Raw genomic sequence first — 11,020 nt, 5'->3', positions numbered from 1 at the left:
CTAACGTTTAATCTTCTGATTATTTTGTGTATGAGGAGAATTTAATAATGCAATAAATGCAATATTCTTGTTCTTTAAACAGCATAAGCGTTGGACCCGCAATTTTAAAGAACTGCCCTACCTGGAAAAAGAGGACAGAGAACAAGTCTGTAAAACTGGTTTTGGGGCAGAAGTGTCCCACCAGGTAACTCTTCTCTCCTTTTCCTCTGCTCTTTTCTCTTCTCCCCTTTCATTTGTCCTCTCTCAAATCTCATCTGTTCTTTATCTTCCTCTAAATTTCTGTGTGCTGTCTTACAGAGCAGAAATTTGAACAGTTCACACATTATTACATCAATAGATGCAAGCATTGGGAAATCAGGAGGAAGATGAGGGAAGCTCAAGCACAAAGCTGTCAGGATTCAATGAAGAGACCACAGGTATGTTTCATGTGATACCAACAAAAGATTGTTGTTTTGGATTAATGAGAAACATGACTATATTTTGAAATACATTTCTTATATTGTAGCTCCAAATGAGTCACCTCCTTGTAAGAAGAAAGCCTTAGATGCACTGTTTGGCGATTCCTTCACCCAAAGAAGAAAGAAAATCTACAAGCGAGACAGCCAGAGCAGAGGTGTTAAGGTACTGAGCAAAACATGCGTTGCCTGTGACTGAAAATGCCATGAAGTGGTGGAGATCTCAGGAGAAAGAGCTACCTGTACTGTCGAACATAGTGAACGCGTGAGAGAAGTGTTTATTAAAATGAGAGTAGTAGCAGGTTCAGCCACTGCTCATTCAACCTGAAGAAATGTTGGTTGCACTTTATTTTTGATATTAATACTGTATTTGTATTATTTTTATGTTGAAAAACAACAGCAAAAGTAGCAGGTAAACCTACTGTTAATTCAACCTGAAGAGATGTTGGTTGCATTTTATTTTTGATATTAATATTGTAATATTTTTATGTTGAAAAACAAAAGCAGAAGTAGCAGGTAAACCTACTGTTGAAATGTTGGTTGCACTTACTGTACTTTTATTGAAAATGTATTGAATATTGAAAATGAGAGCAGAAAATTTTAACTTCCTGTTAATTCAACCTAAAGTGTTGGTTGCACTTTATTCAAATAAAATGTGACTGCATTTGCCATTAATTGTTGTTTTCATGTTTGTTTATATCCATAATTAATTGATACCTGATTCCCTTACAAGAAACAACAGGAATCTAGGAAACTTCACTTGCACTGTCCAGTATCCAGGTATTTATTTCAGTCACACTGGTTGACATCGATTTCAAGTCACTGAATCGTTTCAGATCGTATCGTTCTAAATGAACCAGTATTGTCCTTGAATCGTATCGACAACCACGTCGTGATCTGAATCGAATCGTTGTTAAAACGAATCGTTACACCCCTCTACTCTATAGTGATACAGGCAGGAACAGACCTGTCAAAGCCAAGGCAGAATAATCCTCTGAGGTCGTGAGACAAAGGCAGTCTTTGTTCTCTAGAAAGGGAGATGTGGTATTATTGCATGTATATGGGTAGGAATCTTTAATGGGAGTTGTGTATGAGGGGGGACATGTTTGAGGGACGGACTCAGGTTGAATGCGGCTACTCTAAAGAGGTTACGCTAGATAACAGTGAATCATGCTAGTTATTTATCAAATAACACGACAAGTTGAGGCTTTCTTGTCTTGTTTCAACGAAGTGAAAACATGACGAAGTGACTGGAACTATCCATCACCTCTCCGCGTGGATTCTCAACGTCCCGGCTGTTGCCCGGTCTTTGAGACACATGTCAGGCGAAGTGGAAGAACGGCGTGTCACAGAGGATAATGGGGAGCAATGCGAGTAAAACTGTTACAGCAACAAAAAATTAAATAGTTAAATGAGCTTAAAATTGCACATTGCAACTGTTATTTTGAAAAGCTGGTTATTTATTAATTATATATTATTATTTAAATGTAATATTTAGTGTAGTGTGTAGTACCCCACTGATGACTCATTCACGGAATTAATAAAGTCACTCCCAATATCATATTGTAGGAAGAATGTTGGGATGTTGTTAACCTTGTCCCACATCAGAGTTATACTGTTCTCATTTTGTGTCAACACTTTCACGACCTTAACTTTTTCAGGAGCTGAAAAGACAAAGAGTTGACAGTTTGATTAGAGAAAAAGAGTTTAGTGAGAGACACAACATTAAACGTCATAATTGCACTATAATATGAGGAAATACAGACATGTCACCATCCAAAGATAAACTACAGCAGCTCAAACTTACATGGTTTTGTTGTTGAAAGGGTTGTCGATGGAGTGGATGGTGTTGTTGTTGTTGTTGTTGTTGTTGCTTGTGTTGCACTTTTCCCTGGTGTTGTTGTTGTTGTTGTGTTGGAGTCAGTGACACCCTAAAAACAGAATAGGAATTGTTGGAACACAGAGAGACCCCCAAAAATGTAATGTCATACTGTACAAAATTGCCATAAGCGATCTTTTGACTATGGACTCACAGTTAAGAAAACTCTAATGCAATCTGTGAATATCCCAAAGCAATGTAATTTCTGCTATTATATTGTATCTGACATACTGTGAACAGCACTGTAGGAGGTTAAAAACAGACAACACTACATCTTGCATATCCAAGATGGTGCAGCAGAAGGGTGTGTTAGTGTGCATTGTTTTGTTTTGTTTTGTTGTGTTTTAACTGTTTTTTGCGATGGTATCCAGATCTCATTCACCAGTGAAGAGCTCGTGAACATCAGGGGAACACCATCAGACTTATTTCCTACTTTTCTTCTCCCTTCACTGGAAATTTTGGACATTCTGGTCAAAGGTGCAAATTTAATACATACTGTGTACATATACTTATATTGTTTATACCTATACTTATATTGTTTAATATTCCATATAGAGAATGTGTGACATACACCAACAACACCAAAACAAATTCCTTGTAGTATGTGTTAAAAAACGTACTAGGCAATAAAACCCTTTCTGATTCTGAAGAGGTGTTCTACTGTACTTTTTACTCAACAATCTTTCTTCATAGGTACAAAGAACTTACATCACTTACATATAACTTGAGACAAATATACGATATTAATATGCAGCAAACTTGAGGAAGCATCTGAGACCTCCAAATGCAAATTATGGCCTGGAAATTGTTGTAGCATTTAGAACTTCTACCTCTAAATCTCAAGTTCTTAACTATCCAACCATTGCTTTTTTAAATATCAAATCCTGTTTGTTAAATACATATATTTTTGCACTGTACATACTTAAAATATTGTCCTTGAGCTACTTTTTCTTAGATTTTATAACATTCCAATACATTCCCTAAGTCCTAATAAATACAATACAAAACGGTACCCATCTATATCATCGTGTCTGAAATATCCATAAAAAAGATAACAATGTTGGACTTACATCTCCTATTGTTTTGCATTACATTATTTCCTCATTCATGCTTTTGTTTCTCTGAGGAAGTAAGTGAGAATAGATTACTGATTCCAAGAAATAATGAATTCATATTTCACCATCTGAAAAAGTCCATCATTCTTATGTTGTGCAAGTCTTTTTAATTTCTGTACATTCTGATATTTCAGACAGTGTAATACCACGGTTCCTATCATGGGTTTAACCATTACTGTGGTTTTCAAGTTTTTCTTTTGTTACGGTCGACCTTCTTTTGAATAGGTAGACTGATCACTATCAGAGCGGAAAGGTAAAAAAAAAACACTTACCCAAAGTAGACACAAGAAGACACACAGCAGAAAGTGGTCTGAGATGATTTTGAAAGGTAAAGGCTTCATTGTTATTATGTTTTGTTAAGCTACACACATACTATGAGCTTGTAAAAATCCTTTGTTGTCCACAGATAAAAATTAAAGTTTCTATTTCCAGTACTGCCACGGGTGTGTTGACAAAAACAACAACACTTGAGGCTGGCAAAGAATTTCTTCGTGCCTGGGCTGACACAGTCCAATATTAACTTAATTCCAGTGGTGTTGACTTTTAATTCTTAACCATGTCCTCCTTCTGTAACCTCTGGTCCCCTCGCATAGTGGCAAGTGACTATGTAAATAGCTGCTTCTCCTTTTTGGCCTTGTACAACCACAGAGACCTTTGCCTCGCCTGTTACTTCCTTATTAACGGTCATAATGTAACGTGCTACTTGTCAAAGGTAAGTCAATCAAGTAAGTTTCCCTCTGTTTATTAGGGGTAATTGCTTTAACTGCTGTATGTTTGTCAGTTTCATGTTTGTGACTGCTTATGTATCTTTATGATGTGCAAATAAAAGATACAATAAATGGTTTTATTATAAACCCAGGCAAAGCTTTTCAATGCTGATCAATATAAATTATATTTGTTTTGTTTTCTTACTATTTTTAAATGATTATTTGAATGATTTCTTAGTTAAAATCACTGTCTAGTCTCTTCAGGTGGGCTGGGTTCACAGAACAGTAGATTTGCTTTTGGTTTCTTCTTTCTTTCTGTCTCAGATCTCAGTGATATTTTTAGCTTCCTTGTGGTTGACATCTATAAGGAACTGTGAACTGAAAACATCACCAACACACTTTAACAGAACATGAAGTCATGATAGTGTTTATGGCCTCATATTATGGTGCAGCATTCAATAAAAGTGCTGGGATATCAAAGAAAATGTTGTCCAACGTTGTCCATTGGGGAAACATGAGGAGGAAGTAACCTTTATAAATGATATTTTCTGCAACCTTAGGAATTACATTACAATGAGTCTACATATTAGATATGAAGCATACATTGTGCTTAAAAAGCATTTTAATTAACATATATGTAAACTTACTTTTTTTTTATTTGGACCATGTCTGCATGATAACTTTTTTGTATGACAAAACAAGTGCAAATTTTAAGATCTGCACTTTGCAAACTTTGCAGTAAAAGAAATTGTACTGAGAAAATGTCATATCACAAATTTCAGGATATTTTGTGGGTCTGGCCATTCTTTAAGAGAAAATGACCTAAAACCTTAATGCAATACAACATCATACAATTGCATGGTTATTTGAGGTACCATTAGTTCTCTAGTCTATCAAAAGTCTTTCTCTGACTCAGGCTCACAGTATGTGAGGTCATACTGTGCATGTGTATACCACTAGATAAATTCCTGTACAGTTATTCTGCTTAGCATTTGTATGAGCACAACACAAAGTCCTTTTAATCTGTCCTTTTGTCTTAATTGATGCTGAGAAGCTCATCCTTAAATTTTTATCACAAATGTTTTAATTCCCTACTGTTCTGTTCCCTCCATCCTCTCAGATTTCCGTCAGATTACAGCATGTAGCCTCCACACTGCAACTGTGCCACTCCTCTCATTAACCCACTCTTGCCACCACATAACCCCCACTCCAGGACATACACTGGATTTTGATATGAGTCCCCATGTATGTTGATATCCTTAGCAAACCAGGGTCTGCTTACTATCTTCATTCTCATATCTTAATTTTCGTCTTCACTCTTACATTGTCTGTAATATGTTGTGCATCCCCAATACAACAGATGGCAGTAGAGATGCACAAAAAAGACTATAAACCTCTTAACAGTCTATGATATGAACAAATTTATCTGTAATGACTCAGTCAGCACTCTCAAGTATCAACGCAGGATCAACCAGGAATCATCAAGGCCATATGAAATATTGTTTACTAAGTTAAAGGTGCAATATGTAATATTGTATGTAATACTGGCAGCTAGCGGTTAAAATAGTTACTGCACTACCAATTCAAAATACTGGAGAGTCGTTTCCCCCGCCCCCTCCTGCCCAGACTCGAAGTTCACGGGGGTTGCCAGGCTGAGACCGCAGCATTCACAACAATGTTGCTAGACGCTTTTCTCACATAGCCAGACATTACTCCACAGCACAGCGGAGTAGCTAACGTTAGATGCTGGCTATATTGACAGTCATAAAAGCCCGTGCTCACGCGGAGCTCTGTAAGCAACTGACAGACACTTTTTCGGCTTAAAATTACAGTATGAACCGCTAAAAACACAACAGCCTCACCGTCCTCTCCACACGCCAGTCAGGCACGCTTCCTCGGCTTAGAATTACAATAGGAACCGCTAAAAATACCACCACCATGCCGACTGAACAGCCCGGTCTCATGGCAGTTTGTGTAAATGTGACGTTATTTTAATCTATTGATACATGTTCACGGAGACGTTTTTCTCGGTTTTTACGTGGCGGACAACACGAATCGGCCGCCTCCCGGCCGCCTCATCCAGCGCGTCCCCAGCGGGCCGCCTCGCGGGCGCCTCCCGGCTTATGGAGTTTCCTTTTCGGCCGCCTCCCGGCGTCCTTTCCCCGAGAAAATAACATGACATTCGGCGTCCTTTCCCCGAGAAAATAACGTGACATTTACACGTAAAAAACGTCTCCGTGAACACGTATCAATAGATTAAGAATAACGTTGATATTTACACGAACTGCCGTGAGACCGGGTTGGAACTACACGTTGTAAACGGCCATGGCTCGCTTGCCTGGTCCTCCCGGTAACGTTAGCAGGGTTAGCATGGCGGCGTTAGCCAGGACCAGTCGGGATCACTTTACTGTCTCAATTGTTTTTGCGAGTAACCAACTCAGGTACTCTAACTATATAATTCAATGTGTGTACACAAATGTTGAAATGACATAAAATGTGGCTGTGATAAATTAACCTGAAGCTATGCTAATAAGCCAATTCTGCGTCCTTTTGGGATCTAAGCTGTCTCCATCTTTCAAATACATCTCCAATATTTACCAGGGGGTTGTTAGTCTCTGGTCACGCAACTGTTTTTTTAGGTCGGGTAGAATCTATCTCCATTTATCCTGTTCGTTTGTTTGCTGCTTTCATGGCTGTACTACCGTTACAGCTGTAGCGTGCTGGGTTAACGTTTTTAAAGGTATATCTGGCAACCCGGCCTGGCTGTCAAACTGGGCCGTTGATAACAACACACAGATCAAAACATAAACAGAAATTCCGTCACGGAATGTAAATTTCAAAAAGAAAAAATACTGACATTAGCATTGTTGTCAGAAAAGATAGTATTTCAGCTTAACATATTTCCTTAATATCTGATGAGGCATTGGTGTCATTTTTGGATTTATTACAGTACAAATATTACATATTGGACCTTTAAGGTTCGCTAATCAGGGTTAAAAAAGTAGTGTTCATGTGGGTACCTGCACCAGGAATTTCAGGAAATGAGAGAGTGCATAAGTTAGCAAAGGAGGTGGACAACAAAGGAAATGTAGAAATGAATATTAAACTGTCACTCAAGTAGGAGGGGAAAAGCATAGTATGGAGGGGAATATTCAAACAGTGGCAACACTATTGGGATAGTGCAGAAAAAGGGAGACACTTACAATAAAATAAAGTAGGAGGAGTGAGAAGCAGTGGGGCTAACCGAAAAGAGTGTGTAATTATCAGTAAATTAAGAATTGGCTACAGCAGATTCAACAGTACACTTTTTTGTGGAAAAACTGGGCGCTGCAGTCAGTGTGGGGAAAAGGAGACGGTGGAGCATGTCCTGATTTCATGCAGTAAATATATACAGGAAAAAAGGGTCATGTTTGCAGGGCTACATGAGTTGGGACCAGTGATAATCATGATCAAAGATGGGCTTGATAGTGGGGTCACCACAGAAGGGAGGACAAATATATTTAATGACGATTAATACCAGTAGGAGGCAGTGCAACATTATGGGATGACAACTGCCGTAAGACCCTAAAGAAGAAGATGATATGAACACACAAGCGAGCGAGCTAACTGACTAGCTGTGTCTTGTTATTTAGCTAAACAAAATAAAGCCAGCTACAGTCCGGCGAAGTAGGGGGTACCGTCAGCGTCAAGGACCCAGGTAAGTGACATTTAAATTTCGCTAATAGACTAACGTTATGTTAGCTAACTAAACTTTAGCCGCAGTCAGATTTAGCTAACTAGTAATTTTTTTTTTTTAGGTAGCTAGCTAGTTAATGTGAATGCTAGTTTATGCTTACTTAACGTCAGCTAAAAGCTGCCAGCGTTACTTTAATTTGTAAAGACCGCATCAGTGACTAGTTTTTCTTGTTTTAAATGCTTTCAACAAACTAACTGAAGTTAATGTTGTCTGTTGAACTAACATCGAACTTCAGTTCACTAACGTTATAGCTTACACAATGTAAGCTAACAAAACATTAACCTTCTCAAAACCTGACTAGAGACGTTAACGTTACCTCCCACTTGAACTCAATTCTCTTAATAACACATGACAACAGTCTGCCTGATGTCTTACTGAAGCCGTTAAATACCGGTTGTATAAAAGCTTGCCAGCAAAGACGTGCAGAACTTTGACAAGCTTCACAGGGCGAGTGAACAAAGCCGTTGTTAGTCAAGTTAGCTGGCTGAGAAAAAAAGGTAAGAAATGTTCTTTGTCTTCTGGACTGTTTTGCGCTACAAAACGGGAAACCTGACCGTTATCTGTGGCTTTATTTAAACTGGGGATGTTTACCCTTATACCAGTCGCATTGATTGAAAATATATATTGTATATATTTTGTCTTTTTAGAAATGCAGTCTGTGGTAAAACAAAACCTCCATTCGGAGACCGAAGGAGACCTCAACAAACTCATCAACCTGAAGCTGAATGCGTCCTACGCCTACCTTTCTCTGGTAGCGTATGCTTTCTGTATAGTCCCTGTATTAGTCATATTTGTTACGTATTTAAATCCTATTTTGCATTGAAATAAAACAATAGAAATTGCCCTCTTTGCTATGATTTTTTTTTTTCTTTTTCCATGTGTCTATATTTTAATCCCTAAATATTTCTTCTAGGGGATGTATTTTGACAGGGATGATGTTGCCCTGCCAAAATTCTCCACTTTTTTTCTGGAGCTCTCTGTGAAGGAGAGGGAACAGGCTGAGAAGCTGCTGGGATATCAGAACATGAGAGGGGGTCGAATTTTGCTCCAGACTATTGCTGTAAATCCAGATTTTATTTTTAAATGTTTTTTGGGAGGGAAGGGGTGCATTTTATTTCAAGCCATTATTGTTAAGAATGGTACATACATTTATCCAAGCATCAACTTTCTGTTCTAGAAACCAAGTAGAGAGGATTGGAGAGGTGGTCTGGATGCAATGTCTTTTTCCCTGGACTACCAGAAGACCCTAAACACATGTATCCTTGAGGTGCACCGCAGAGCTGGCGTCCACACTGATCCTCATGTAAGTCTGACACTGTTAGATATAACTGCTACTTGTTCTCTTTTCTTTAGCTGAGAGATGGATAATATGAAAAATACTTTTTTGTGTGAGTTCAGTATGTGTTGTGCAAAATCTCTGTAAGATTTAAGGGATGTTCAGTCTTAAAATTAACTTTGTCCTAAGTTATTACCTATTTGACAACCCTTTTTTTATAGCATTTTTTTTACGTCTCTACTTTTTTGTAGCTGTGTGACTTCCTTGAGCAGCACTTCCTGAACGACAGCCATGACACCATCAAGAAGCTGGGCGATTACATTGGCAGTCTGACCCGCATCACTGCGTCTGAGACACACGGTCCTATGGGAGAATACCTCTTTGATAAACATACTCTTTAAATGAGTATAGTGAAATAAGCTACACATTTCGAAAGATGTATAGAGTCAACAGGGAAAAACATCCTTCTCACTGTGCATTCTTCTCAGTTAAGAAAACTATACAATATTTTCAGTTTACCACAAACATCATTCTTATACCAATGGCACAAGAGAAGGTCAAAGCAAAATAACAGAAAAACCTCATTTTATTTTTTTTTTTACTCGAAGACCACACTGAAAAAAATAATGTTCTCATTAATATGGTGCTAAAAACTTTCTTAAGCTGTTAATGAGTCGCTTGTTATTTAGCCTCTGATGTATTATGATTCATGCATTCCAGTGTCAGAGGTTTTAACCCACATCTTTTGTAAGAATGCATACTATTTTGAGTCAAATGGATAGTTTAAGATTTGGCGTATCATTGAAACATTGAATAAAGCCAGACTATGCTGACCTATCATGTTGTTAGTATTTTTTATTATATATATTTTTTTACAACTATGATCAATTGTTTACACAGTCATCTGATCTGTCATGCAGTCTAAATGCACTTTCTGTACTTTTCCTAATGTCATGTCTGCCCCTACAGAACACTATAACAGTGGGACTTTGCTTTGTCACTGTTGGGTGGGAGCTTAATGTTTAACATTAGGCTAACTGACAGTGTGTGGTTAAAAATGACTATGCTGCTTCTTAGTAAATTACATGTTTCAGCAAAGATAAGATTCAGTGTCAGAAGTATGTCAACAGCATGCATCACAGCTAGGCGTACTACTCTGTTTCAGTTGCAATCTAGAGATACAGTGCTGCCTGCAACACATCCAAGATAATGATCCAAATATTTTACAGTTGTGGGGAAAAAAGATTGGATCAATTCTTGATTGATTTGGATCAAGAGAAAATATGAATGAATGAGAGTAACTGTTTACAAAACATCATGAGGTTATAATTAAAATTGTCTCTAGTATTGTGTATACTTCTAACCTAAAGGAGTGCCCTCATAAGGGGTAAAAGAGCCTGTTTATTAGCTGGACTTGCTAAGGGAGGAATAGACTTGCAACTAAGTACAACAGCCCCATAATAACAATATTACATTTTTATTTTGCTGTGTTAGTCTTTTTTTCCGTTTTGTTTTCATATGCAGTTTGTTTATCCTTTGGAGGAGGCTGTTGCATGTTGGATTGAAGCCACAGAGATCTCCAGATGTAGCTGTGCAAACGCGTGGCAGCATGCCCAGGGATTACTGTTCCCAGTGCTCTAAATACGGGTATGTGTTTTGTACAGTGAAATGGTAAGCCAATGGATGGGGAGGATGGAATATTTACTCTGTGAAAGTTGTTGGTAGATTGACGATTGACTGCGAGGACAGCTATGCTGAGGGGATTAGTGAAGGACTGGATCCTCTACAATCTCTTCAATGGATAAACATGACCACCACTGCTATGTTTCATCACTCAGTCTAATGAACTCTA

General features: G+C 38.1%; 1 protein-coding gene and 1 long non-coding RNA gene across 3 annotated transcripts; both read left to right on the top strand.

Moving 5' to 3' along the window:
* Window positions 1–151: 151 nt before the first annotated feature.
* On the top strand, window positions 152–794 carry LOC120551131. Its single transcript, XR_005637831.1, has 3 exons — window positions 152–184; window positions 298–416; window positions 506–794. It is a non-coding gene; the product is annotated as an uncharacterized LOC120551131 (long non-coding RNA).
* A 6,907-nt stretch (window positions 795–7,701) lies between these two features.
* Window positions 7,702–10,006, top strand: zgc:56095 (uncharacterized protein LOC406286 homolog). 2 transcript variants are annotated; one of them, XM_039788282.1, is made up of 5 exons: window positions 7,702–7,853; window positions 8,540–8,643; window positions 8,806–8,952; window positions 9,070–9,195; window positions 9,420–10,006. In XM_039788282.1, the coding sequence occupies exons 2-5, from the start codon at window positions 8,542–8,544 to the stop codon at window positions 9,567–9,569; spliced, it is 525 nt and encodes a 174-aa protein (XP_039644216.1). In that variant the 5' UTR covers window positions 7,702–7,853; window positions 8,540–8,541; the 3' UTR covers window positions 9,570–10,006. The 2 variants fall into 2 exon arrangements, with proteins under 2 accessions (XP_039644216.1, XP_039644217.1); XM_039788283.1 differs by lacking the exon at window positions 7,702–7,853 and adding an exon at window positions 7,954–8,389.
* The last annotated feature ends 1,014 nt before the right edge of the window (window positions 10,007–11,020 follow it).

This window comes from Perca fluviatilis, chromosome 21 (assembly GCF_010015445.1).
Source record: "Perca fluviatilis chromosome 21, GENO_Pfluv_1.0, whole genome shotgun sequence".
Classification (NCBI taxonomy): domain Eukaryota; kingdom Metazoa; phylum Chordata; class Actinopteri; order Perciformes; family Percidae; genus Perca; species Perca fluviatilis.
Note: the sequence above shows the minus strand (reverse complement) of the source record. Positions and strands in the feature narration are given on the sequence as shown.